Here is a 24,116-nt window from a genome sequence, read left to right as displayed (position 1 = left end):
GGATGGTTAACTATGTACCATCATCCAAAGCTCCGGTTAAGAAGAGCAAATGTCAACGAGACTTCTTCTTTGGCAAAAAAAGTAAACGGTCGAACTTGACTAGATTCAATTCTATTAAAGCAGACTTGAGCTGAGAAAAAGGATGAGCAAGGAAAAGATGGAAAAGGTGATGAACAAGGCCAAAGAGATCGTCTCCTCGTACCCTGTCGTTGTCTTCAGGTTACTGTTACCTTTATGTCTTTTGAGGTTTTGATTACCAGAAGGTTTCGAGTCTTAACTGTCTATGATTGACCTGTTTCTGGAGGCTCTGTGTCTAGTAGAATCAACTCATAGGAACAGAAGATTTAAACTGTAGAGAATCTTGTTTTGTGATTATCATTCATATCAGAGATAAATGTATGGGTTTCAGTAGACGAATATAGATCCATCTTCAGTAGAAAACAGCAAGTCAACTGCTGTTGAAGATGGTAGCTTGTACTAAGAGACTAGATTTGGCGATCCAAAATGTGTTTTCCTGTATCTTGGAATGAGCTATAACATACACTCCACTCTTTTGTGAGACTCTTGATCCTTGGAAGTGTATAGTCTTAGCTATTGAACAATGTTTCTCTTTTGCAGCAAGACTTACTGTGGTTACTGCCAGAAGGTGAAGAAGTTACTGACACAGCTGGGAGCAGATTTTGAAGTACTTGAGCTCGATGAAATGAGTAAGAAACCAAATCGGTGTTGATACCTGTTAAATGATGCTTGTTTCCAACAGATCTCTACTTTCACAGGTGGTGGAGGTGAGATTCAATCAGCTTTGTCAAAGTGGACAGGGCAGAGAACTGTTCCAAACGTATTCATCAAAGGGAAACATATTGGCGGATGTGACAGTGAGATCACATTTTAGACAAACTCTCTGTACTGTAATTGAGATTCATGTAAAAAAATCTACACAGAAGAACTAACTATTCATTTGGATTTGCTTCTTTTTTTTGCAGGTGTGATGGAGAGTAACCAGAAAGGTAAGCTTGTACCTTTACTTATTGAAGCTGGCGCTCTCGGCAAAATCTCATCCAAGCTTTGAAGGAGTCTGAAACTTGCGTTCTGTGACTTCATATTTATATGTTAAGGTCATTAAAAAAGTGTTGTCTCGTTAAACCAAATACTCATTCTCTTTGTTAACTCTGTTTACAAAAATCATATATGCTAAATTCACGTCTAGATCTTGTTCAAGCCAATGGGAATAAGATAACGAATATAAACACTGTGCTTACGTAACTGCTTACAACTTTACTCTTTTAGCGTTTTACATCACCAGGATTCAATAACACTCTTAACTTCATCATTGCTCATACCAGAAGAAGAGAGCTTTCTACTCCAATACTCTACACTTTCACCACTACTAACCCATGCTTCTTCATCACCTTCTTCTTCATCGAAATGATATTCCACACCTGAATCTTCAGAATCAAACAAGTTCTCAAACCCATCTTCATATTCATCATCATCAATATCACTATGATAATCATCAATGCCTTCATCCCTTTTATCATCATTCCTATACTCTTCCATGCTTCCTTTCCTTCTCCGCTCACGTCTAATCCTCTTTCCTTCTTGTACAAGATCTATCAAACGTTCTCTAATCAACGATAACTCATCTTTCTCTAGTAGATCACCATTGTCATTGTACGCTTCGACGAGAAACACAGAGTCTCTCGTTCCTTTAACACTCACATAGAATAGCTCTGCATGTCTCACTATCAATCCTCTTAGCTTGTTTGGTAACGCAAACTCTTGTCTGAAATGTGTCAAATGGTCTATCAAAGTCCTTTTCTCCACCGTTAACCCCAACACTTCTCTCACAACCGCGCAAGCTCGCTTCTCCGCTTCAATGGACTCGCTCGTCAGACATTCAGATGATGTTTTGTAAGGACACACATCAGGTGATTCTCTGAACTTGATCAAGTAATCTTGGTGTCTCCTCTTCAAGTTCAAACCTCTCCGGAGATTCAAACGCTTGAACTTTGGAGGACGATCAACGATCAAACCTCTATCAACTTCAGGTGATGATGGCATTTGGTTAGCCAACTCTTGATCCCACGAGACAAGCTCAAGTGCTCTTCCGTAAGATGTCTCCACAGTCTTGAACTTGTCCGGATAATCATTGCAAAGCCGAGACCTGAAGTTAGGAGGAAACCCCAAATCCGGACCAATGTGAACCAGTTTAGACAAAAGCAACCTCCGGTGAGACGACAACATCAGCAGCTTCTGGAGCTTAGCAGCGAGTTTATCAGCAATCTCAGACTTGAGATTCAGTTCTTGCATGGCCAGGGAGGACGCAGCTGGCGTCATACGGACACAGAGTGTGGATAAAGACTTGGTGGCATTGATAGGCAAATGCGGCGTAGGTGTTGTGAACAGCTGGAAGATTGTGGGATAGCGACGGATCATGGAGAGGATTGTTCGTGGGTTTTCGATGCCGAGGTAGGAGCTGCATTTGTAGAGGATTTGAATTGGTATGTAATGCTTTGGTTTGGAGAGAAGTAAGGTTTTCAGCTTCTGCACGAACCGGACTCTGTTCTGCTTCACCACGTGCTTGTCTAGAGATGGGTTCCGGACAATCTTGTGAGATGAACATGAGATGTCGAAAGACAAAGGAAGGAGTTTCTTGGAACTGGGTTTAGTAGTTAGGCTACATCTGCGTGACTCCAGAGGAGTTGATGGGTGAAGGAAGGTGGAGAACAAGAAGAGCTTTTGTGGAGAGCAAGGAAGGAGTTGAGTAAGCGCCATCATCAGCCTAATCTCTCAGAAAGTCATACTCTTTATCCTAAAACAAAAAATCAAAGAAAGGATAAACTTTTAATAGAAGCGAGAAGCTCTCTGAGGCATTTCTACAAACAGGTGGTGTGCAGCTATAATCAGATGTGAGAACTCAGAGTCTAAAACTTGCTAATGACATAATTGACGGAGTAAGCACACTCACACGGGAAGATAAGAGATTTGTGGGGTTAATGGTTTTTTTTTTTACCTTTTGGTAATTGAGAAACAATAAATGTCTGAACCGGAGGGAACAGTTTATGTCTTTGGCTTTGATCAAACCAAAAGCTAACTCGACTGCGGATGTAATTTATTCAACTCGGAATTTCTTATATTTTGCAATAGTGGTCCTTTTATTTTTACGTTTGTTCATAAATGACCTGTCACATCAAATTGGAATGGGTTAGCAAATTTTTAGGTTAGGGAATGTATAAAGCTACCGTGTTTTGATCGGTGGCCTAAGATTGTAATTTTTAAGAAAAACTTAGGGGTATTTCCTATTTGTACTTTTTAATAGTTTAGATATTTCTTTTTCCCGTAAAAAAGGGTTCTATATATTTGTTGATATCCTTTTTTTGTATCTTAATCCTAATATAAATCAGAGGAACTCCATCGTTTGGGTATAAATTGCGACTGCCTATAAAATTAGGGTAAACCAGATCATTAGCTTGGATCACCATCATTGTTTTATATTCACTATAATATTGCAGTATTTGAAGAGATGATAACAGTGTACGACCTTATGAGGACTTGTCTACTTTTTCTTGAAGCACTCTTGTGGTTCAACTTCATCGTCTATGGATATTGTTACAAAGAACAACATGCCGAAGAAGAACAAGACGAAGAAGAAGAAGAAGAAGAAGAAGACATCGAACTTGGGAATGATGATCATTGTTGTAGTCTCTGTCATGAAGATGTCAAAGCTTTCTCTGAGATCCTTCGTCTATCAAAGTGCCAACGTATACGATCCAGATTCTCCCAATTCAAAAAAGATTTATAATTACTATTTTGCATGTTTGAGTATCTCTTTTTCTTCAGTTCATATGAATTATAAGCAGCTGAGTTTGTAATTACTATTTTGCATGTTTGAGTAACTTAAAATTAATGTTTTGAATATATTTTTTTACTAATTTATTCATACTCAGAGAGGTTAATTATTCCGGAATTGACTGGTTAAGAGAGAATCCTTATCATACTTATTAACTTGATCTCAATGTATTTGACTTTGTATACCTTCATTAAAAATATGCTTATCATGTTAATTGGATTGAATTGTTGTTAACACATTAATTAACATATAAATTTATATTTCTCTGACTATACCGTAGTAATGTCTGCTTTGTTTGCAATTGGTGGTATTGTTTTTTTTTTCTTTGCTCTGAGAGATCAAATCAGTTCAGTAGAAAATAATTAAAGGAAGCATCAGCCTTTGTATTAAATCACTATTATTCATTATACATTTATACTATATGGGTTCTTTCTTATATATATTCTATGTGTCTAATTTTATTTTTATTTATTAATATATATTTCTTCAAAATTGTATCCTGGTTATCTAGTTTTTTTGCTTACTAATTATTTAATTCGAATAATATATAAAATATTTGTTTCTCCCGTAAAAAAAAAAGTGCAATAGATTAAAAAGGATCCTATATATTTGTTGATTTCCTCATTTTTGTATCCTAATCCTAATATAAATCAGAGAAAATCCCTAGTTGGGTATAAGTTGCGACTGTCTATAAAATAATTAAAAGAGAGTAATCAATACTATTAAAACTGAAGGGCTTTTTTTTAGGTCCCCTTGAAATTTTAAAGTATTTACGGATTTTTGCCATTGGATTTTTTTTAACATATGCTTTGTATTATAGATATATCAAAAAAAAAACATTTATTGTTTAATTTCTTTTTCAGCGTAATTAACTCAAACGATGCAACAAACTATTGATTTTAATTTCCTTACCTTTTAACTTCGGCTCCAACTTATGTTCACGTTTATGAAGGCTTAAATTAAGACTGAGGTGATTATCCACATCTATGGTTTCTATGTTGTGTGTGAGGCGAATCAATCAAGGTCCGTGTATTCTTTCTGGTATATGCTACCTTCGATGGAGATCTAAGGTTTTGCAATGGAGAATCTGCACAGATCTGTTTATCGGTGGTTTTGAGAGTGTTTTAAATCATTTCTTAAAGACGACAACTAAGGTACTGATGTTGGGTCTTTCTATTGAGTACTGAGATTAATAGATAGATATCAATACCACACCATAGGGTTTCAAAAAGGGAATATATATCATGGCAATGCCTCCACCTTTTTGATGAAATCTATGATTACGATCTCTGCGATTAATAGAGGATTATCAGGGTCCACAAACTCTATAATCGGCGTGAAGTGATTCGACAAAAGTTAACAAACCTGTCTCAGAATTTTTGATATCTTTATATATGGTGTAGATTTTTAGATTTTGAGAATATGAATTAATATGGTTATGCAACTCGGGAGTCTTAAGGGTAGCAATTATAATCTGAAGACAGCAATGAGTGGTTGAACTAAAGATTATGTGGGTGTTAATTTTGGGTTTCAGGATTCTCAAGATCGTATTAGGAGTTTGTTAACAAGGAAAAAAGATCTCCAAGACGGAGTTGTGAAGAATAATCTATGGAGATTCGAGGTTTCTAATGGTGGGACAAGAAAATATTGCTGTCTTGAAAGAGGATCTTTGTCATGCCTTTAAAGGTTTGAGGTCGGAGTCGATAGCATATAGGGAGTTTGAATGTGGTTGGAAGACTAGGAGGTTGGTCTTTTGGCATAAGTTTCGATCTTCTTAAACCATAGTATTACCTCTCCGAAGTTCTTTGTTTCCTTTGGTGTCTCTGGTGAAATCTCTTCTAACCATATCAGGATTCAAAGCAGTAGATTGGAGAAGAATTGGTTTCTGAGTATACAGTTTAGTTGCTCAATGATGGTGATGGGTATAATAAAAGAGTGGAGTGTACGACGGTTGACCTTGGTAGCCTCACAATGTACGACTGTTTTCATACAACTGATACGTCTGTATCCACTGTTTTCATACAACTGATACGTCTGTATCCAAGCAATAAACAAGGTGCTATATAGTTACACAAAAGAGTGTAGTAATAGATGTCTCAGTTGGAGGAATATACAATCACGTGATTGGTTTGAACTGTCATGGATGTGGTTTTTACAAGAAGTTGTTGTTCAAACTTTTAATGCTTTGTGTAATAATGAAAAGGGTTTTAAGAAAAAACTAACGGAACAAATGAAAGTAACAAAAAGTGGGCTGTGAGAAATTTTAGGAGAACTTTGAGGATTTTAAACATAAAAAATCTTATTGAAAAGTTTTTTCTGGAGAATTTAGGAAAAAAGTAAAAGGCTCTGAAGTCTAAACCAATCGTACTCATTGTTTTGTGGATATCGCGTGGTTTCTCTAATCTTATCGGTAGAGACGATATGTTAATAGCTATTTAAAATGTTTTGGTGGTACATATATTATTCCATTATATACGAAATAGGGATGACTTAATTTGTAAATCAAATTAATTTCATGGTGTACCATAAACAAATTTAAATAGGGATGACTTAAAGTGGAATATGTCATTGTATATAAATATCAGTAGACCTCACCAAAAGCTAAAGATTCAATATTTAAAATATCTAAACAAGGACTATTTTTTAGTGAATCCTTGCACTATTTGCGGGTCTCCACGACATGTGGCGACCCGCGATTGGTTGATATTTTTTTATTTTTTTACCTAAAAAAGAAAAAAAAATAATATTTAAAAAATCAAAATACATTTTTTCTAAAGACTCCTCTTTGGGTAACACCATTGCGGGTGCTCTAAGCATCCAAAAACCTTATTTTAATATAAGATTTGCATCATTAGTTATAATAAAATAGATAATTTGCAGACCCGTTATATAAAATATATTATATTCAATATCAATGTTATATCATGAAAATGCTATTAAATTTTTTTTTAGTTATCATATGTAATTAAGAATAATTCTGTCATATTAAAAATGGCTACAACATATCAATAATTAAATATTAAACAATAAATTTTAATTTTTTTAAGATATAGTAGAAAAATCTTAAAATGAAAAATTAAAAGAATCTTTAAATAGTCTAAAATTGAACAAGAGTTTGAATATTGTATTGGAATACAAATTTAGCTATATGAGCATTTGGTTCCATTTCCATACGTCCAAAATGCAGTACTAACAATTTTTCTTTTGTTATTTTTAAAAATAACAGATATATCATATTGATTATATACTATTTATAATGTATTTTATATTACGGGTCTGCAAATTTTATAATAAATTCCATGTAGTGTTAATCTAATTCATAGTTATTACATATATGTATTCATTTGAATATGTTTATTTTGTATATTTGATGAAATAAAAGTATTTAACATTTTTATCAGAAACTTAAATCTCACCTAAATAGGATAAATTTCATATCATTAAAATAAAATAAAAACTTAATAAATCAATAACAACATTTTGAAATATATTCAATAAAAATATTCTGATATTTTTTTGGTACAGGTTAAATTTACGTTTTAAATATTATGATCTTGCAGTTAGCACATGTTAAAATTTTATCTGATAAAATAATCTATTAAATATATAAAATCAGGTACATTTATAAGAACTTAATTTGCTTCAAAAATTTAATTTTTAATGGATGGTGCATGAAAAATATTCATTACCTAAAATGTTAATGCACTTCTAAATAAATAAAAAATCAACAAAAGAAATCCCGCGCTTTAAAAGCGCGGGTCAAAATCTAGTATATCTTAAGGGTTTTGATTAGATGGGGAGAGGATTGTAATTTAGTTCAGGAAGCTAAATCCTAAAACAGTATTACACTAGTTGATGTCCCGCACCTTGTGCGGATTAATATATCTATAATCTATATACATCTAACAATTTTTAATTCTAAAATTTATTTTTATAAAATAATAATAATTAAAGTAGATACAAATTTTAAAATATTATAAATTATAAAATTTTAATATTCATATTGGTAATCAATGTATTAAATTGTATTAGTTTGTTTCATATTTTTATTTATGTGATGTAGATTTTGGATCAAAATCTTTTTTATAGTAATAACTAAATTTGGAAATTTTGTATGTAAAATTAACACATTGTATTTGTACTGAAAATAAATCATGAGGTACTAAAAGGACTATAACAAAAAGAGAAATTTTATGTGTTACCATTTTCATGATACCATTTTTCATCTTTACCACCACTAAAGAAACATTTTCTAAAATATATTCTTTATTAAGTGGCAAAAGACTCTTATATCTTTGTTATCTATATATATAGTAAATCATTATTTAACCAAATAAAAAATATTATTTTTTGTTTCGAATTATACTTTTTCAAATTCGAAATTTTTTATAATTTTTTTTATTTAAAAAAAAATTTATGCTTTTCTTAAATTTATTTTTGAAAATCGAAAATTATGTTTGAAACTATTTTATAAATTTTCTTTTATATTTTTAAGTATTTATTTATATATTTATTAGAATCCTAAATTTCACATGGGAAATTACCACAAATACCACATTCATAGTACCACTTTTCATGTTTACACTAACCATTTTTACCCTCACTTTTAATGAAGGGTAAAATACAATTATACCCCTAGGGTTAACTAATCTAGACTTATGGTTTAGAATTGAGGGGTGGGGTAAGATTTTTGGAATGTGAAATTTATGATTCTAATAAATATATAAATACTTAAAAAATATATTACAAATTAAAAAAAATAGTTTCAAAAATAATTTTCGTTTTTCAAAAAGAAATTTGAAAAAAAAATAAAAAAAAATCAAAAAAAAAATTATAAAAAAGTTCGGATTTGAAAAAGTATAATTCGAAAACATAAAAAAAATTTTATTTTATTTTATTTTATTTTATTTATTTATTTATTTATTTTTTTATTTTATTTATTTTATTTTTTTAAATTTTTTTATTTAAAAAATAATTTATTATGTATATATAAATAAAAATGGCATAAGAGTCTTTTGCCACTTAATGAAGAGTCTATTTTTGAAAATATCTCATTAGTGGTGGTAAAAATGAAAAGTGGTACCATGAAAGTGGTAAACATGTAATTTCCCCATTTCACATTCCAAAATTCCTACCCACTCCCCCCCCCCAAACTCTAAACCTGAAATCTAGATTAGTAAACCTTATGGGAATAAGTGTCTTTTACCTTTCATTAAAAGTGAAAGTAAAAATGGTTAGTGTAAACATGAAAAATTGTACTATCAATCTGGTATTTGTGGCAAAAAAATCACAAATATAAAACATTGACAAATAACAAAAGTTTAGGAATGTTCAATCTGGTAAAACCAAACCATTCAAAATCGAACCAAACCGATATAAAGAAAATTATATGCATTTGGAAGTACCGAAGATGTTATTTTTAGAAAACAACAGTATATGAATATGGATCAATATATTAAGGGATTAAAACGAATAAACAAAAGAAACCGATTAATTCACATATATTAGTATACTTACATACAAATTGTATAGTAATCTGTATTTGATCAATATTTTGAGTAAAATCAGAGAAATTGGCTATAATATTAGTTATTAAAATTATAAAATAAAAGAAACGTAATGATGATATTATCGGTAGATATTGTTAATATCTATTTATTAATTCCTAAATATCATGATAATCATATATTAAAATATATTTTTTTAAAAATATTAGTATATTTTTTTGACATATATTGGTAAAATAGGTTAATGTTTATTAATTATTTTAAATTTCTTGATAAATATATAGATATCAAAATAAATAAATTAAATAATAATATTAATTAAACTAATAATTTATCCTAAAATTATGGAAAAGATGAAAAATAAACAAATTAACTAAAGAAACTGATTAATTCAGATATATTAGTATACTTTTATATAAATTTTATAATAATCTGTATTTGATCAATATTTTCAGTAAAAATCAGAAAAATTAGCTATAATATTTGTCATTAAAATTATAAAATGAGAGAATAGTAATGATGATATTATCGGTATATAATATTAATATCTATTTATTAATTAAATATCTTAAATATCATGTTTATTATATATTAAAATATTTTTTTAAAAAATATTAGTATATATCGGTAAAATAGATTCATGTTTATCATGATTTTAAATATCATGATAAATATATTGATATTAAAATAAAATAATAGTATTATTAATGAAACTAATGAGTTATCCTATCTTAATTATATATATATATATATATATATATATCTTTATGCATATGTCGAAGTATGATATTTAGGTTTTCTTTTCTTTTTTCATTGAAATTGTTTTTGAAGTTGTGAAAACCTAAATAGCTCTAAATATTTAGTGTTGTGAATCAGGGAAACGGATGGCGTTTATGATAAGTACCAAAGAATTTCAGAATGCCCTTATGGTGCTCCGCATTGTATTGTTAGTGCTGTTTGGCATATTACCGGACATTCAAGCGGCACGACGTAAGGCAATTCTCAAAGAAGAAAAACTACGTGGCCGGGAAAAGCCGTCAGATAACCTCAAAAACTGTGTATGCGTCAGTGGAACGGATCGGTGTCCAGTCTATCACGAGGATCTCAAGTCACTCGAAAAAACACTTGATAACTCCAAGTGCAAGCACATTAGAGCCATCTTTAACAGCTTTGAACCTAACCCATAGGTTTGAATTGCTAAATCTTTATTTCTTTGAAAGATTTTGTTACTTAGTGGTTTAAGACTTCGATTACTCATTAGATTTACGAGTGCGTTTGAAGAATTTGAAACTCGTTTTTACTTAACTTATTATCCCATAATATATTAATGTCCGTTTGAACATATACCTCTTTTTTTTTAACATATACCTCTTTTATCAGAGTGTTCAGTCACATTCGTTTAAATCTGCTTATTTGATAAAAGTTTAGGGGGTGTTAGTGGGGATGAGATTTATAATGAGTCTTAGAATTTCTAAGTCTAGTGTTATTGGTTTATATATTTTCATATTCTCATTAAAATCTATTGTTATTGGTTTGATGATTCTATAATTCTATACAAAATCATTTGTTATTCAAAAAGTTTAGATTTTAATGATTCTACAAATCTATTAAAGTAAGTGTTATTGGGAGTTGAATTCTTATCATTTTAACTCACAAATTAAGATTTTGAGAATACTACATGTTTACCTTGAATTCTTAGAATCATTACATTATTTTATTTTTATAGATTTTCACAATATACAAAATTCTCTACATCTCATTCCAAATTTAACAAATCTCTCAACTTTTAAAATCAACAAACTCTATAGAAATCTAAGTTCCACTAACACCCCCCCCTTATTTGAATATATGATGCTTTGCACATATGCATCACAATGCCTACATGTTTGGGAGTAATTAACAATTGAAGGAACATATATAGGTTCAGTTAATAGCTGATAGAATATTTGGTTTAATTACATATAGAGAGTCTAGATGGTGCCTTGAGTTTTATAATTTAATGGAATTGTGTATTGGAAGTCCAGAGTGAAATCCACTATTAGTTCATAGAAAGCTCAGAGCATGTCCAATGAAAGCTAGCCAATCTCTAGGCAAACAAATGAATAAATTACTGCATTTTGCTCTTTTACCGTGCTCCTACTTGTCTAAATTGTCATATCTTTCAAGCAACCTCTTATTTGATAAGACCAAATAATTAAATCATATTTATAAGCATGAGTTTGTTGCTACACACTTCATTTTTTTTTGTTTCCTTTTGTATTCTCAAAAAAAAAAACATCTACTTAAATTAGTCTTTCACTCAAACATGGTTGCTTTCCATGCAAGTTACTACCGAGGACTCTGGTAAGACTCAGGGAACCATCTCTGAAGAAGCCGATGTTTTAGCTTCACCAACAAGGTAAAGGCTCCATAGCATGGCAAGTGCATCACTGCAACTGAGAAGTACCTGTAAAAATGCCACATAATTTAAATGTAATCATCCCTAAATATCCAGCGAAACAATGGAGAAAACTAAAAAACATTTATGAAAATTTTAAGTTACCATAGTGGAGCATAGTGGGATGCTAAGTCCAGGAATGGGTAAGGCCACCTATCGATAGACATGGAGTGATTGTTGTCAAAAGTTAAGAACGATTACATCAAAATAATCGGTGAAATTTGTATGAAATGTTTACCATATATGGACTAACGAGTGGAGTGTCCATTGGAATAAAACATAAGCTATTGTCCATAAGAAGAAGTAAGCAATTCTGAAGCATGGAAAGCTCTGCAATAATGAAAATTTAATTACCAATTAAGAGCAAACCAATGCGTTTATAGCTGCTACTGTATCTTTGTTAGAATCTGAGATATACCAAAGAGTTCAAAGCAGCATCACCAAGCAAGAAAATGGCATTGAGAGAGTGCATGCTGATCACCAGCTGCAACATTGATCACATATATTTTATATTATGAATTGATCCCAAATGTGTTTATATAATGAATCAAAAAATTTAAAAATGGCTTATCAAATTACTTACAACATTAAGGCTATAGTCATGAATCTCAAGGAAAGGAACAATGATGAACCAGAAGACGCAGTCAGTGAGCAAAACTGCACCTGCATTCATCTGTTTCACCCAGTATCCAATCAATAAATCATAAAAATCCCATGATATCTTGTGCATGATTATGGATTTTGATTTTAATTACCTGAAATATTATTTGGAAAACATACCCCCAAAAACCAGCTGAATTACTAGAGTATTGAGTCTGTTGAAGAGTATGATCAGAGTCTTTGGATCTTGCTCGTTCTGATTCTATAGCATCAATGCTATCTACTCTGTCACCAGCCACTCTTTTGTTGTATTGGTAACATCCATGCAGTGAAAGAAGTGAGCCTAGCTGTTAAAAAAAGGTATAGAAAAATGTAAGAAACTTGAACAATGTCACAAATAAGTTAAATAAGCAAAGTAATAAGGTTTAGAGATAGATGATTGTTACTCCAAAATAGAGAGTAATCAAAGCAAAAGTCCACCTGCAAATCAAAACAAAATATAAAGAAAAAAATTAAAGACCAACAAAAAAATAAAACAGAGATAATGTTTTGTATCCATTCTCTAAAGATTGGAGTCACATTATAATTTTTATCAAGAGAGAGAGATAGAGCTTACTGTGTATAGTAGAAGAAGATGGTAGGTCCATCAACAAGGCCAATAACAATAAGCATAATGAGAAGAACGAAGAAGGCAACAGCTCGAAAAGCAAGAAGCCAAGCTGGGTGAATATTACGGAGACAAGGCCTCCAAGTCTCATCTTCATATACATTACCCGACCACTCTTTCTCTCCTCCTTGTCCACTTCTTTTTCGGCGAAAACCTTCGTATTTGAATATAAGAAAAGCGGTAATAACCATCGCTATTGCCATCCATATGCAGCAGATCATAACCCTCCAGTTAAACCAGTAGCTTGATGCTGTTGTGTCCACTATTGTTGTTGATGGATGCCAAGCATCTTTTAACTCTGCATATGAAGATGGTGATGATAATAATGATGATGATGATGATGAAGCCATTTTGTTGTAATGTTGAGAAGAAACAAAAACAGAGTAAAGACTAAAGAAAGTGTGGATTATATTTAGAACAATATGTAGGGGAATTTGAAAATCTTGAGTCACGAGGTGGTTAAAGATAGTTGATGAAGCAAAGGGAGAGATTCGAAGCTTTAAAAGCATGTGTTATTGCACATAAAGATGAAGAAAACCATTAGTAAAGAATCTAGCTGATCAGATTTGAAAGAAAAATGTTTTAATAAAGAAAAAGAAAGAAAGAGAGTGAATAAAGATGAATAAGATGGAGCTGATGTCGAAGCTAAGGAAAGAAATGATCCTTGCAATAAAAATGCAAAAAGACTGGATGTGTAAGAGAACACGATTCTTTGCTTCTTTGCTTTAGGAAAGACAAGTATTTTTATACAGTGAGAGAGAGAAAGACTTAAATAGTTTTAGAAAGTTAAATACACAAATTTATCAACCAAAAACAAATAAATAAACAATACATAGCATAATGTTTCACTATTAAATTTTCCATGCATTTTTTAAATAAAATTCCATGTGTATGAAATGGAAATGGTAATGGATTCGAGGCACTTGGTTGAGGATTTTTGTCTTCAAAGGAACATGTTTGTTTTAATTTTCTATTTGGCATATAGTCAAATCGATGCATTGGTACATGGGAATAATAGATGCACGTAATGTGGATAAATGGTTGCGTTTGTATATATATATATGATATGATATGTTTAGATGCTCAAGAATCTATAAAGATGTAAATAAAATAAAAGGCATTTCGATGTGGAGTCTCAATCTTTTTGCAAATACCCAAAAAAAAAAAAGAGTATAAAAAGCTTTAAAACTCTCAAGCATACATTGGGACGTATGCATTGTTTATGTGTCCTTTCTCTTTCGTTATAGTATATGTTATATACACATAGCACATGTGCTCTATATGTTACGTATTCACATGTAAACAGATACGTGGATATGTGTATACGCGTATAAATACTAAGATTCCAATTGGGGAGGAGGACAGATATGGCTTGTGTTTAGTTAGGTTATACAGTTTGTGGTTCAAAAAGTTAGGTTATACAATTCCACCACTTAAAAAGGGAATAAATCTAGGTGATATGGTATTTAAATAAAAATGAAAATAAAGGGTATATTTGGGAGCTCTCTAAATAATTATGAAATGTTTCTTTTTTTTTAGTGTAAAACATATGAAATGTTTCTTTTTGACGATTTTGCTGTGTCAATTATAATAATAAATTAATTAACGAAAACACCTATTGTGGCTAGTATTTTTTTTATTAAGCTAAATGTAATAATAGGTTACTTTTGGTCAAAGGCAACGAGTGGGACACATCAAACCCAAACCGAAGACTTTACTGAATTTTCAGATAAACATGCAAATACCAGAGTATGGGACCATTTCTCAATCTTCTTAATAAATACTTTCAATAATTTTGTAAATTCTAAGTTCTAACTTCTATATGTTTGAGAACAAATGTTTTGAGTTTGAAACTAGAATGGAAAGTTATTTGAAATGGATCACGTGATGAGTAACATTTGAAGAATGTGGCTAGTGTATTTAGTAGTACGTGATTAGTATAGTTAAAGCAAATAAACAGCATTCAGAACCAAGTTGAATCAAATTAGTATATAAGTTTTGTAAGTGTAATTAATTTTGAACAAAATGCTTTTGAAATTTTAAAATTTAACCAATATGTATGTACATACATAAATTTATATATATATATATATATGTGCGTTTCAATATAATTATACCTTACTCAAACTATCCCACACAAAATTAATACGACACCATCCTTTGTCGGTGCATTGTAGATCCTTGCAAGTTGCAACTATCCTGAACAAGAATACGCGACACTAAATGTTGAAAGATTTGCTTCAATTTTGTTTTAGGAATGGTCCGCATGTTTGCAACCTAGATTGTGTCTTATTAATTTGGTTACATTAGTGTCTAGTTGGTTAATTCATGCGGCTTCTAAATCATTTCAAATATGTAGAAGAAGTCATCAGTACACTCAGTTGTAAGTAATTGTGTTTTATCATAAAAGTTAAAAAAAATTAAACTCACTAAGAATTGTTGAAAACAAAAATGTTTAGTAACTATTTCTGGTGGGGTTTACTTGTTTAGATTTTCTTTTTTTGATGATAATGCATGGCTTGCTGAATACGATAAAATCTATACTATACTAAAAGGGGGATATAAGCCATGGAGAGGGTGTCCACATAGGATAGAAAAATCAACCAATCAGAGAACCCGAAATTGCCATGTCATCTCATTTTTTTCGTAAAAAATAAAAAAACAATGCGAAGGTGAGAATCGAACCCGGGTTAGTATGATATATATATAGGACAGTTACCACTAAGCCATTGAAACTTTCTTGGACACATATACAAGAACCACTAAGTATATAATCACAAACTCTTATGTACATTTACAATAATATGAATTCAACTTTCAAGACTCCGATACTTTATTTTGTAAAAAAAAAATAAGTAAGTGACTAAGCTAATATATTCTTAGAAAGTGTGAGAACGTTGACAAGTATGAAAAAGCATAGATTTTTGTTTTCGTGACAAAGTTAAGAATTTTGTAAAAGTAAGTTTAACATATAAATTTTCGTGACAAATATGAAAAAACATAGATTTTTGTAAAATTTTGACAAAACAACTCATAACATACTTCTCTAATGTCTTAATAAAATATTATTTAAGGGTGCAATAATTAAATATATTAATTCAATAAATTTTGTAATTTATAGACAAAACAATAACACAACAAATTTTGAAACATTTGTTTAATCTATCGATTTTTTTTCATGAGAATCCAACTAAACAAGATAAAAAAAATAATTAGATTTACAAATATTTAATTACCATTTTATTCAATTTTGATTAATTTCAAATTATCATAATGTATCTTTTTGAAGTTACAAATATGAAAAAGCATAGATTTTTGTACAATTTGACAAAACAACTCAAAACATATTTTTCTAATGTCTTAATAAAATATTATTTAAGGATGCAATAATTAAATATATTAATTCAATAAATTTTATAATTTATAGACAAAACAATACCACAACAAATTTTGAAACATTTGTTTAACCAATCGATTTTTTTTTCATGAGAATCCAACTAAACAATTAGATTTACAAATATTTAATTACCATTTTCTTCAATTTTGATTCATTTTAAATTGTAATAATGTATCTATTTGAAGTTACAAAAAAATAATGTTCTTTCTTTATTACACTAGAATTATATATAGATTCTATATACACAAAATAAATATAATATAACAACATAAATTTACTTTCCCCGATTCATATGAAAACTTTTTAAGTTATCCACCAAAGCAAATTAATTAAATCAATGAAATTGTTAAAATACAGCAAATTAATATATAATTTTATTTTAAATTAAATTATTTAAAAAGTGTATTTTTGTTAAAACAAAATAATAAATAAGTAAAACTGATTTGATGGTAATTTTTATGATATATATATATCAATTCTGTGAAAGAAATAGAAGCTTAATATGGAAAAAAATCTTAAATACAAAAACCTCTAAAAATTAACAAAAAAACTAATAAATTAAACTATGATATCACTTAAAAGCTTCTTAGACCATATTAATAAAATATTTAAGCGATAATTAGACAAATTTGATTTTTTTTCTAGCAAAAAGTTTATTATTAATTAGCATCAGTTATTTCAAGATGTTTAAGAAATGGTGTACAAAAAAATAGGATGGACATTAATGATATATGAACTATGAATAGTACTTTGTGAAGCAGACTTAGATAACATATGTGCACATACATTTTCAGTCCTTTTTGATGCCTAAATTCAATTTCTTCAGAGTAATTATTACACAAATAGATCGTATGAGATATTGTTTTGATATGTAGATTTGTTTTTTCAATGTTAAGAAGATTGATAACTGTAAAAATGTCTCATTCGTATATGATATGTCTATAACCGAGTCCCCAACATGAGACAAGTTTGTTTAAAAAGTAAATAATTTTATTTTTCTTATATTATATAATAAATATATATTATTTACTGATAATAAAAATATAGTTATTCATCTATCACAAATATCTATGCAAATATGTGAATCAAGTACAACAATCAAGCAACATAATGATTTCCACAAAGAAAATTTAAAAAATATATTTATGTTATGTAGTCATATTTTATATTTTTTAAATAATATAATACAATATTATACATTATTTTTTAGAATTGAAAAATACATATAATATCTTATCCGCGCGTAGCGCGGTTAAAAAATCTAGTATTTATTAAGAAAAACAAGTACGATTAAATCAAGAAAAAGCTGTCTATTTTTAATGGGCCATCATAAGGAATGCTTATTGGTAACTCCAAACAAGAAGAAAAATAAAATCTTTGCATTAACTAAAATAAACCAAAGTATACGATCCTAGTGGACCAGCCTTGGGAAATGCTTATTGGTAATTCCAAAAGATTTTGATACCTTGTGTTGTAAGGCTTTTGTCTCTTGCCATACAACAGCCAATGCAATTTACGCATATAATTAAAAGACTTAATACATACTAGTATGTGATGAATAATGACTAATATATTTATCAAATACTCTATGTGTATTGTTCTTGCAGAGCATCAAGTCGATTAATCAAATCTTTTTGGGCCTGTTTTAAGAGTAACAAATAGCGGCTTTCATGGCTTTGTTAAAAGCAATATTTTCCAAATAAATCAATTTGATTTGAAACGATTAACGAAAGACCAATAAAGAAGTTTTGAGATTTGTGAGTTATGGGGGAACCATTTCTGTCGGCAGACTCCTTTTCCTTCAATTATTTTTGCTTGAATTATCATTGAAGAAAAACGCTTTGATATTAAAACATTGAAAATGTTCCAACTAAATAAGAAATTTATAAACAAATAAAGTTGATTTTTAACTCCAAATTTCAAACCTATAGCTTAAATATGTAGATGCATTTGTTTTTTTTTTACCAAGAAAAAGATATTACATTTTATAATGTTATATATGTAATAAGAAATCATGTAATAATAGGTGAGGCCACAGGTCGGTCACGTAGGTTTGAAGAGGAATAGAGGATTCATGTGTGACAGAGGGACAGCTGCCACAAACAGAACCAAAAGACGAAAGCGACGCGACTTGGACGCTAAGTAAACGCGTTTACAACTAAAACTGATGTTAGCTTCACGTTACTACTACTACATTCTATTTTCAAATCGACAACACACAATACTAACAATAATATTTCCATCTTTTGTCTTTATTATTCAATGGACAAACTCGCAAGGTTTCTTTCACAGTTTGGTTTCTTTAAAATGCCCACCACAGAAACGAAACCACACTATAAAAATATAATTTGGTGTTCATATATACATGTTTAGATCGCATTATAATAAAATTACTTTAATAAAAAAATATAAAAACTACATAACATTATGGAAGATGTATTGAACAAATAACATTATGAAGATTGAAAAAATGCTTCTTAATGGTTAAATGAGGAAATGCTAAACTAGATACAGAAAGAGTTTGGTACCTTTCATGGATTCACAATCTTGCAAGTTGGAAAAGAAAGAAAGAATCGCCCAAACGAAAAGAAAAAAAAATGTTGGAAGAAACCAACAAGATGATGTTTATATAACAACAAAAAATATTAAAATGTTTAGTAAAGAAAAATATGAGCAAGTGAAATTTAAGAAAATTTGGGAAGCACGAGAAGCTTTAAAAGCAATGAGAGGAGCCTTGCCAAATTGGGGTTTAACTAAAGGTAGTTAGTTAGTTAGCTTAGCTTACATGTTTCAAGTTCTTTTGCTCTCCAAAGCAAGAATCATGTGTCCTAATTCCCTTGCATTTTGTTAACAACCTGTAAGATTACGAGTTTTGTCTATATTGGTATGTATATAATCGAGACGCCGCATACACTACCGTAGTATCGTTTCTAACGAATGGATGTCAAAGTTAATTAAACTTTCTCTACAAAATTCATATATTTATTATTCTAAATTTCAAATAACTTACGATAGAAACACGCTTATTCTCTCTGATCCATAATCATTAATAGAACTAGGTTAAGACTTGCGCCTTGCGCGGGATGAACATTATATATATAAATTATTTTATATATTATATTTTTATAACATATTATGAAATAATAAATATATATTGAATAATCAAAAAGTCATTATCTACTACTTATATTATTAAATTGATGCAAACATATAAATAAATTTTATAATTGAAAAAATATGTTTTCTATTTGATATGACATATATTTAAATTTAAATGATAGTAATATATATATGGTATATTTTAATATTAATATTTATTAGATGATGCTTTTTGCTCATATTTTTTTATCATTTGTATCTGTTACACCACAAAATCTAAATTAGTGACAACAAAATTTTCACTGTGGGATTAATGGTTTAAGTAATTTAAAATATTTTAAAAATTAAGTTGTCAATATTTTTTAAATTTTTTATCAAAAAATGTTCAAAGTAAATTTCAAAATTAAGATATTTATGTATTTTTATATGGCATATAGTTTAATTTTAAATGATACATATATTTATATATTTTTTATTTTTGATACTTATTAAATGAGACTTTTAACTTATATTATTTTTTAATTATTTGTATCATGTCATAACAAAAGTTTTAAATCATAAATCACAAAATTTGAATGTGAAACTTTTAACAGTTTTTGTAATTTATACTCGTTTTTAAAAATTCAAAATATAATATATAAATAATTTTTTTTAATTTTTATTACATGGTATGATTGTTTAATTTATTTTAATAGCTTAAAATTAAACAAATATAATTATAGTACACACTTATTTTTATCAAATCTTTATTATTCAAAATCATTAATCGTCATATATACTTTAGCCATATTAGACAATTCCGTAATCTTATTTAAAGAAATAATAAAACACATTAATAATATATTTATTGTGGTTTAATAAAAAGTTTATTATATATTTAGATGGACCAACATATTTCTCTAAGAATTCTAAGAATCATTCTAGTGATGACACGTGGCTACAAAAATATATTGTAATGCTTCTCAAATAATATATAGGAGATTAGTTTTGTCAAGTTCTAATAGAAAATATTTTCGCAAAAAAAAAAAAAAAACACGCTTATTCATTTTAGTTTCATTTCAAGATTACTTGTTTAAAAACTCAAGTTTATGTGTTTACGTCACATGTGAATCTAAAATATTTATTTTGAAAAAAAAACATTTTTATGCAAAGTGTAAAGGCAAACGTTACCCAACACAAAATGATAGCTATTCCAACATATTTTTGGGTCTGGAAGCTCACCAAACTAAAAATAAATGGGCCAGAAAGAAAAGGCAGAGGGTTGTTGTTATGAACCCATTGCATAAACAATTTAAGGCCTAACGGGCTCAGCCCAAATTTTTTTTTTCGTTTACTCAAAACGAAGTCGTTTTATACACTAGTAAGAAGGAAACTGGTTTCATGCACTTGTATCTTCGCCGGCGAGCAGACACGACCAGAAGAACTATATTCCGACGAGCTTCTTCGATCATCATCAGAAGAACATAACGTACCTGTTCTCCCCGATTAAATCTCATAAAACAGTTAGGTAATTCCACTTTCTCGCACTTCTCTGCTCTTTTTCATCCGTACGACCACCGTCTCCGCCGCCGTTAAAAAAACTCCGAATCAAAATGTCGATTTATTTACTTCAATTAAGCTTGCGTTGTCTCCACGTTATTGGGTTTCGAAAAGTCTTTAGCTTTAGCTTTGTTTAATGGTGTGTGGAAACAAACAATGATCCTCTGTTTTTGATCTGATGTTCCCACTGAATGTTTCAGGAGCAAAACCTCAGAGATGAAGAACATAATGTTTTTTGCTCGAATCTTTTATCTTATTTTATGAATAAAGATTTATTTTGGATATTTTCAGAATGAAGGCAAACGCAGGCACGCTTACAAACTTCGAGGTGCTCGACTTGCTTAACTCTAGAGGTGCATCTAATGATACTACAAGAGTTATAGCTCCAATCTCTACATCAGAATACAAGGTTACATGTTGTTACTTTAGCCTTTAAAAGAGATTTAGTGAAGTTAATATTTTTTTTTTGTTAATTTAGGTATATGATTACTTGATGGAGACTCCTGCTTGCACACAAACACAAGAGATCATTACAAACTTCTCTGATCAGTGCAAATATTTCAAACTAGCTAAAGCCGAGATTCTCAATATCATCAATATCAGGCCATCATCTACTGTTAACCTGGCCCCGGTTTGTGTTGTTCTTACTATCTTTCCTTACCAGAAGATCTCATGAAATATCTATCGTTGCATTAGGGTATATCTACTTAGAGGTTGTCATAATAACCTTTGATGATTGCGAGTTCTGTAGATCTTAGAGGAGCCTAGTGAACGGGGAATCGATAAAAAGGCAAAAGAGGGAATACTAAAGCTCGTGGAGGCTCGTGGAGAAAACGAGGAAGAGGAAACAGAGGAGGGTGAACAATCATAACATGGCAACTGCAGTTTTGAGGACTTTTGAGTTAATTATTTATTCTATTTTCTGTTTGTATAAGCTTCACTGAACGTCGAGAGCTTATATGAAGTGTACAATATGGTTTCTTTCTGTTGAGTTGTTTAGTTTCATTTCCATATAACAATGTAGGAAAATATAAATCGTGTATGACAAAAATGAAGAAAACCATATTTTTAATAATAGTATAAACTTGTTTTTTTTCTTCATTTTCTAGTAATCTTAATACTTTTTGGATATTGTATAACTAATTATACTAGATAGTTTTAATAGCTAGTTGAATTATTTTAATTTATATATCAAATGATATTCTTAAAAATAATTTTATTATTTATGCTTTTAAGTAAAATAGTTATATTATGAAATAGATACAGTACGTGTCTAGGTGGTAATAATGGGCATCTTTGTTGTGTTATTGGGTTGGAGAGAAAGCTTTGTTGTGTAAGGTTCAAGTTCACATTGTTTGTATCCAAACAAAATCAAAAAGAGTCGCAAAAACTTACGATAATTTCAGATTACGTTTGCAATGGATTGTTCTCAATTGGTGAAGATGGTTTCAACACCAGAGGAATGAACAACATTTGCAAATTATTTAGAAGATATAAACAGCTTGAAAGAGAGTTTTTCCCGCGCAAAGATTATCTATGTACAAAGAACGCAGAATAAGAAGGTGGATAGCTTAGCCCGTAGCGCTAGGAAGGAAACGTCTTTTGTAGTTCACATGGATCAAGATCTCCCAATTTGGTTTACATAGTATATATGAATCTGTAAAGTTGATGACCAAAAAAAAAAAACAAACTGAAATACATAGCATCTTTAATTTTAGTTTTTGAGTTTTAAAAAAATTACTAAAACCAAAATAAACAAGAAAACCAAATCAAAACCAAACGTAACTAAGCTACATCATATAAATTCTCACTTTTATAAAAAATCTTACATCTTCAAACGATTATAGGTCCATTATTTCATGATTTTAAAAGTATAGATGTACGACTTAGACAAATGTATAGGAATATGTTCTATACAATTATACTAAAAAGCAAGGCAATTTATTTAAAATACTTTTCTTCTCGAATATTATTTCAAATTTCGTTGGATAAGCATATAGGGTTTGACAACTTGACATAAATAAAATAGGTACCTCAACCTTTATGAAAGCATATGTAATCCATTCATTTTCATGGATAAATTTAGGGTATATATATATTCAAGATTCGTATATTTATATGGTTAGTTAAAGCGTATACTAGACATAATCAGATCTTAATTTACTTAAAACATGTAAAATAGTTATAAGAGTAATAAATTTCACAATGTATAGTGTTATTATCGCTAGCCTACTGGTGAAAATGAACTGCACCTGAATGATGTAATAGTTTGTACACATTTATATGCAAGTACGTACTCCATCTTGCAGATGTTAGTAGATATCACATTATTTCATTGCTCGAGTGATAATCGCTAATGGTATAAGGATGATATTATGATGATGTAAGGACAAATAATGAGTGATGTAATTGGAACAAAGATACGCGGGACATATACACTTTGTTAACTTTGAAAAGTGGGTCTCAGTGAATTATATAATGTGCCAAGGAATATGTCGTCGTCACGCTTAGCTTATCTTGTGTGATTTATATTCTCATATGCACCATTTCCGATGCCCTTTTATTCTTTTCTTTCTTTCCTTTCGTTTTAAATTTTGTTCTTTTGAAAATCATGTGAAGTGAACCAAGAATGAAGTATTCTCCCTAGATCCTTACAATCTTCAGTTTCCTACTGGTCTCATAGAGTTACGAAGCTTTCCCTTCAAAGTTATTTATTTTTTCAGTATAGCACAACAACATTATCCTGTAAAAATAACATCATTAACATTTACAGTATTATCAGTATACAATAACCAACCCAAGTTCGAAAGAGTCTCCAAACTCTATATACAAGTACTAGAGTTGTCATAGCCGGATTAAGATGAAAAAATTTAGTTACAAAAAGAGAATTATAAAAGTAGAAAACAATTAAATATTAAAATGGAATACTTTCCTCACAAGAATACTTCATCGTCAACTACTTTTAACATTTTGGTAGATAGAATTATATAATCGTTGTAAACAAAAACAAAGTAGACTAT

The 24,116-nt window shown here is 29.7% G+C and overlaps 4 protein-coding genes and 1 long non-coding RNA gene across 9 annotated transcripts; 3 read left to right on the top strand and 2 right to left on the bottom strand.

Moving 5' to 3' along the window:
• Positions 1-27: 27 nt before the first annotated feature.
• Positions 28-1,210, top strand: LOC103837439 (glutaredoxin-C1). The gene is made up of 4 exons (XM_009113800.3): positions 28-219; positions 619-707; positions 777-875; positions 984-1,210. Exons 1-4 carry the CDS (start codon positions 143-145, stop codon positions 1,067-1,069), a joined length of 351 nt encoding a protein of 116 aa, XP_009112048.1. The 5' UTR covers positions 28-142; the 3' UTR covers positions 1,070-1,210.
• A 3-nt stretch (positions 1,211-1,213) lies between these two features.
• On the bottom strand, positions 1,214-3,180 carry LOC103837441 (protein WHAT'S THIS FACTOR 1 homolog, chloroplastic). 2 transcript variants are annotated; one of them, XM_009113801.3, is made up of 2 exons: positions 3,014-3,180; positions 1,214-2,812 (listed from the first exon to the last, which is right to left on the bottom strand). In XM_009113801.3, exon 2 carries the CDS (start codon positions 2,776-2,778, stop codon positions 1,297-1,299), a length of 1,482 nt encoding a protein of 493 aa, XP_009112049.1. In that variant the 5' UTR covers positions 2,779-2,812; positions 3,014-3,180; the 3' UTR covers positions 1,214-1,296. The 2 variants fall into 2 exon arrangements, with proteins under 2 accessions (XP_009112049.1, XP_009112050.1); XM_009113802.3 differs by having other exon boundaries at positions 2,969-3,071.
• Positions 3,181-4,416: 1,236 nt separating this feature from the next.
• Positions 4,417-5,949, top strand: LOC108869806. Its single transcript, XR_001956239.2, has 2 exons — positions 4,417-5,004; positions 5,385-5,949. It is a non-coding gene; the product is annotated as an uncharacterized LOC108869806 (long non-coding RNA).
• Positions 5,950-11,514: 5,565 nt separating this feature from the next.
• LOC103837437 lies at positions 11,515-19,390 on the bottom strand. 2 transcript variants are annotated; one of them, XM_033279847.1, is made up of 9 exons: positions 18,987-19,390; positions 13,011-13,359; positions 12,841-12,874; positions 12,550-12,741; positions 12,378-12,467; positions 12,213-12,278; positions 12,033-12,124; positions 11,900-11,947; positions 11,515-11,803 (listed from the first exon to the last, which is right to left on the bottom strand). In XM_033279847.1, the coding sequence occupies exons 1-9, from the start codon at positions 18,991-18,993 to the stop codon at positions 11,686-11,688; spliced, it is 996 nt and encodes a 331-aa protein (XP_033135738.1). In that variant the 5' UTR covers positions 18,994-19,390; the 3' UTR covers positions 11,515-11,685. The 2 variants fall into 2 exon arrangements, with proteins under 2 accessions (XP_033135738.1, XP_009112046.1); XM_009113798.3 differs by lacking the exon at positions 18,987-19,390 and having other exon boundaries at positions 13,011-15,556.
• A 1,088-nt stretch (positions 19,391-20,478) lies between these two features.
• On the top strand, positions 20,479-22,197 carry LOC103837436 (DNA-directed RNA polymerase III subunit RPC9). 3 transcript variants are annotated; one of them, XM_033279848.1, is made up of 5 exons: positions 20,479-21,064; positions 21,297-21,326; positions 21,388-21,505; positions 21,575-21,727; positions 21,848-22,197. In XM_033279848.1, the coding sequence occupies exons 2-5, from the start codon at positions 21,313-21,315 to the stop codon at positions 21,965-21,967; spliced, it is 405 nt and encodes a 134-aa protein (XP_033135739.1). In that variant the 5' UTR covers positions 20,479-21,064; positions 21,297-21,312; the 3' UTR covers positions 21,968-22,197. The 3 variants fall into 3 exon arrangements, with proteins under 3 accessions (XP_033135739.1, XP_018510134.1, XP_009112045.1); XM_018654618.2 differs by lacking the exon at positions 21,297-21,326 and having other exon boundaries at positions 20,480-21,059; XM_009113797.3 differs by lacking the exon at positions 21,297-21,326 and having other exon boundaries at positions 20,482-21,064.
• Positions 22,198-24,116: the final 1,919 nt, after the last annotated feature.

This window comes from Brassica rapa, chromosome A09 (assembly GCF_000309985.2).
Source record: "Brassica rapa cultivar Chiifu-401-42 chromosome A09, CAAS_Brap_v3.01, whole genome shotgun sequence".
NCBI lineage: Eukaryota > Viridiplantae > Streptophyta > Magnoliopsida > Brassicales > Brassicaceae > Brassica > Brassica rapa.
This window is presented reverse-complemented; position numbering and strand designations above follow the sequence as displayed.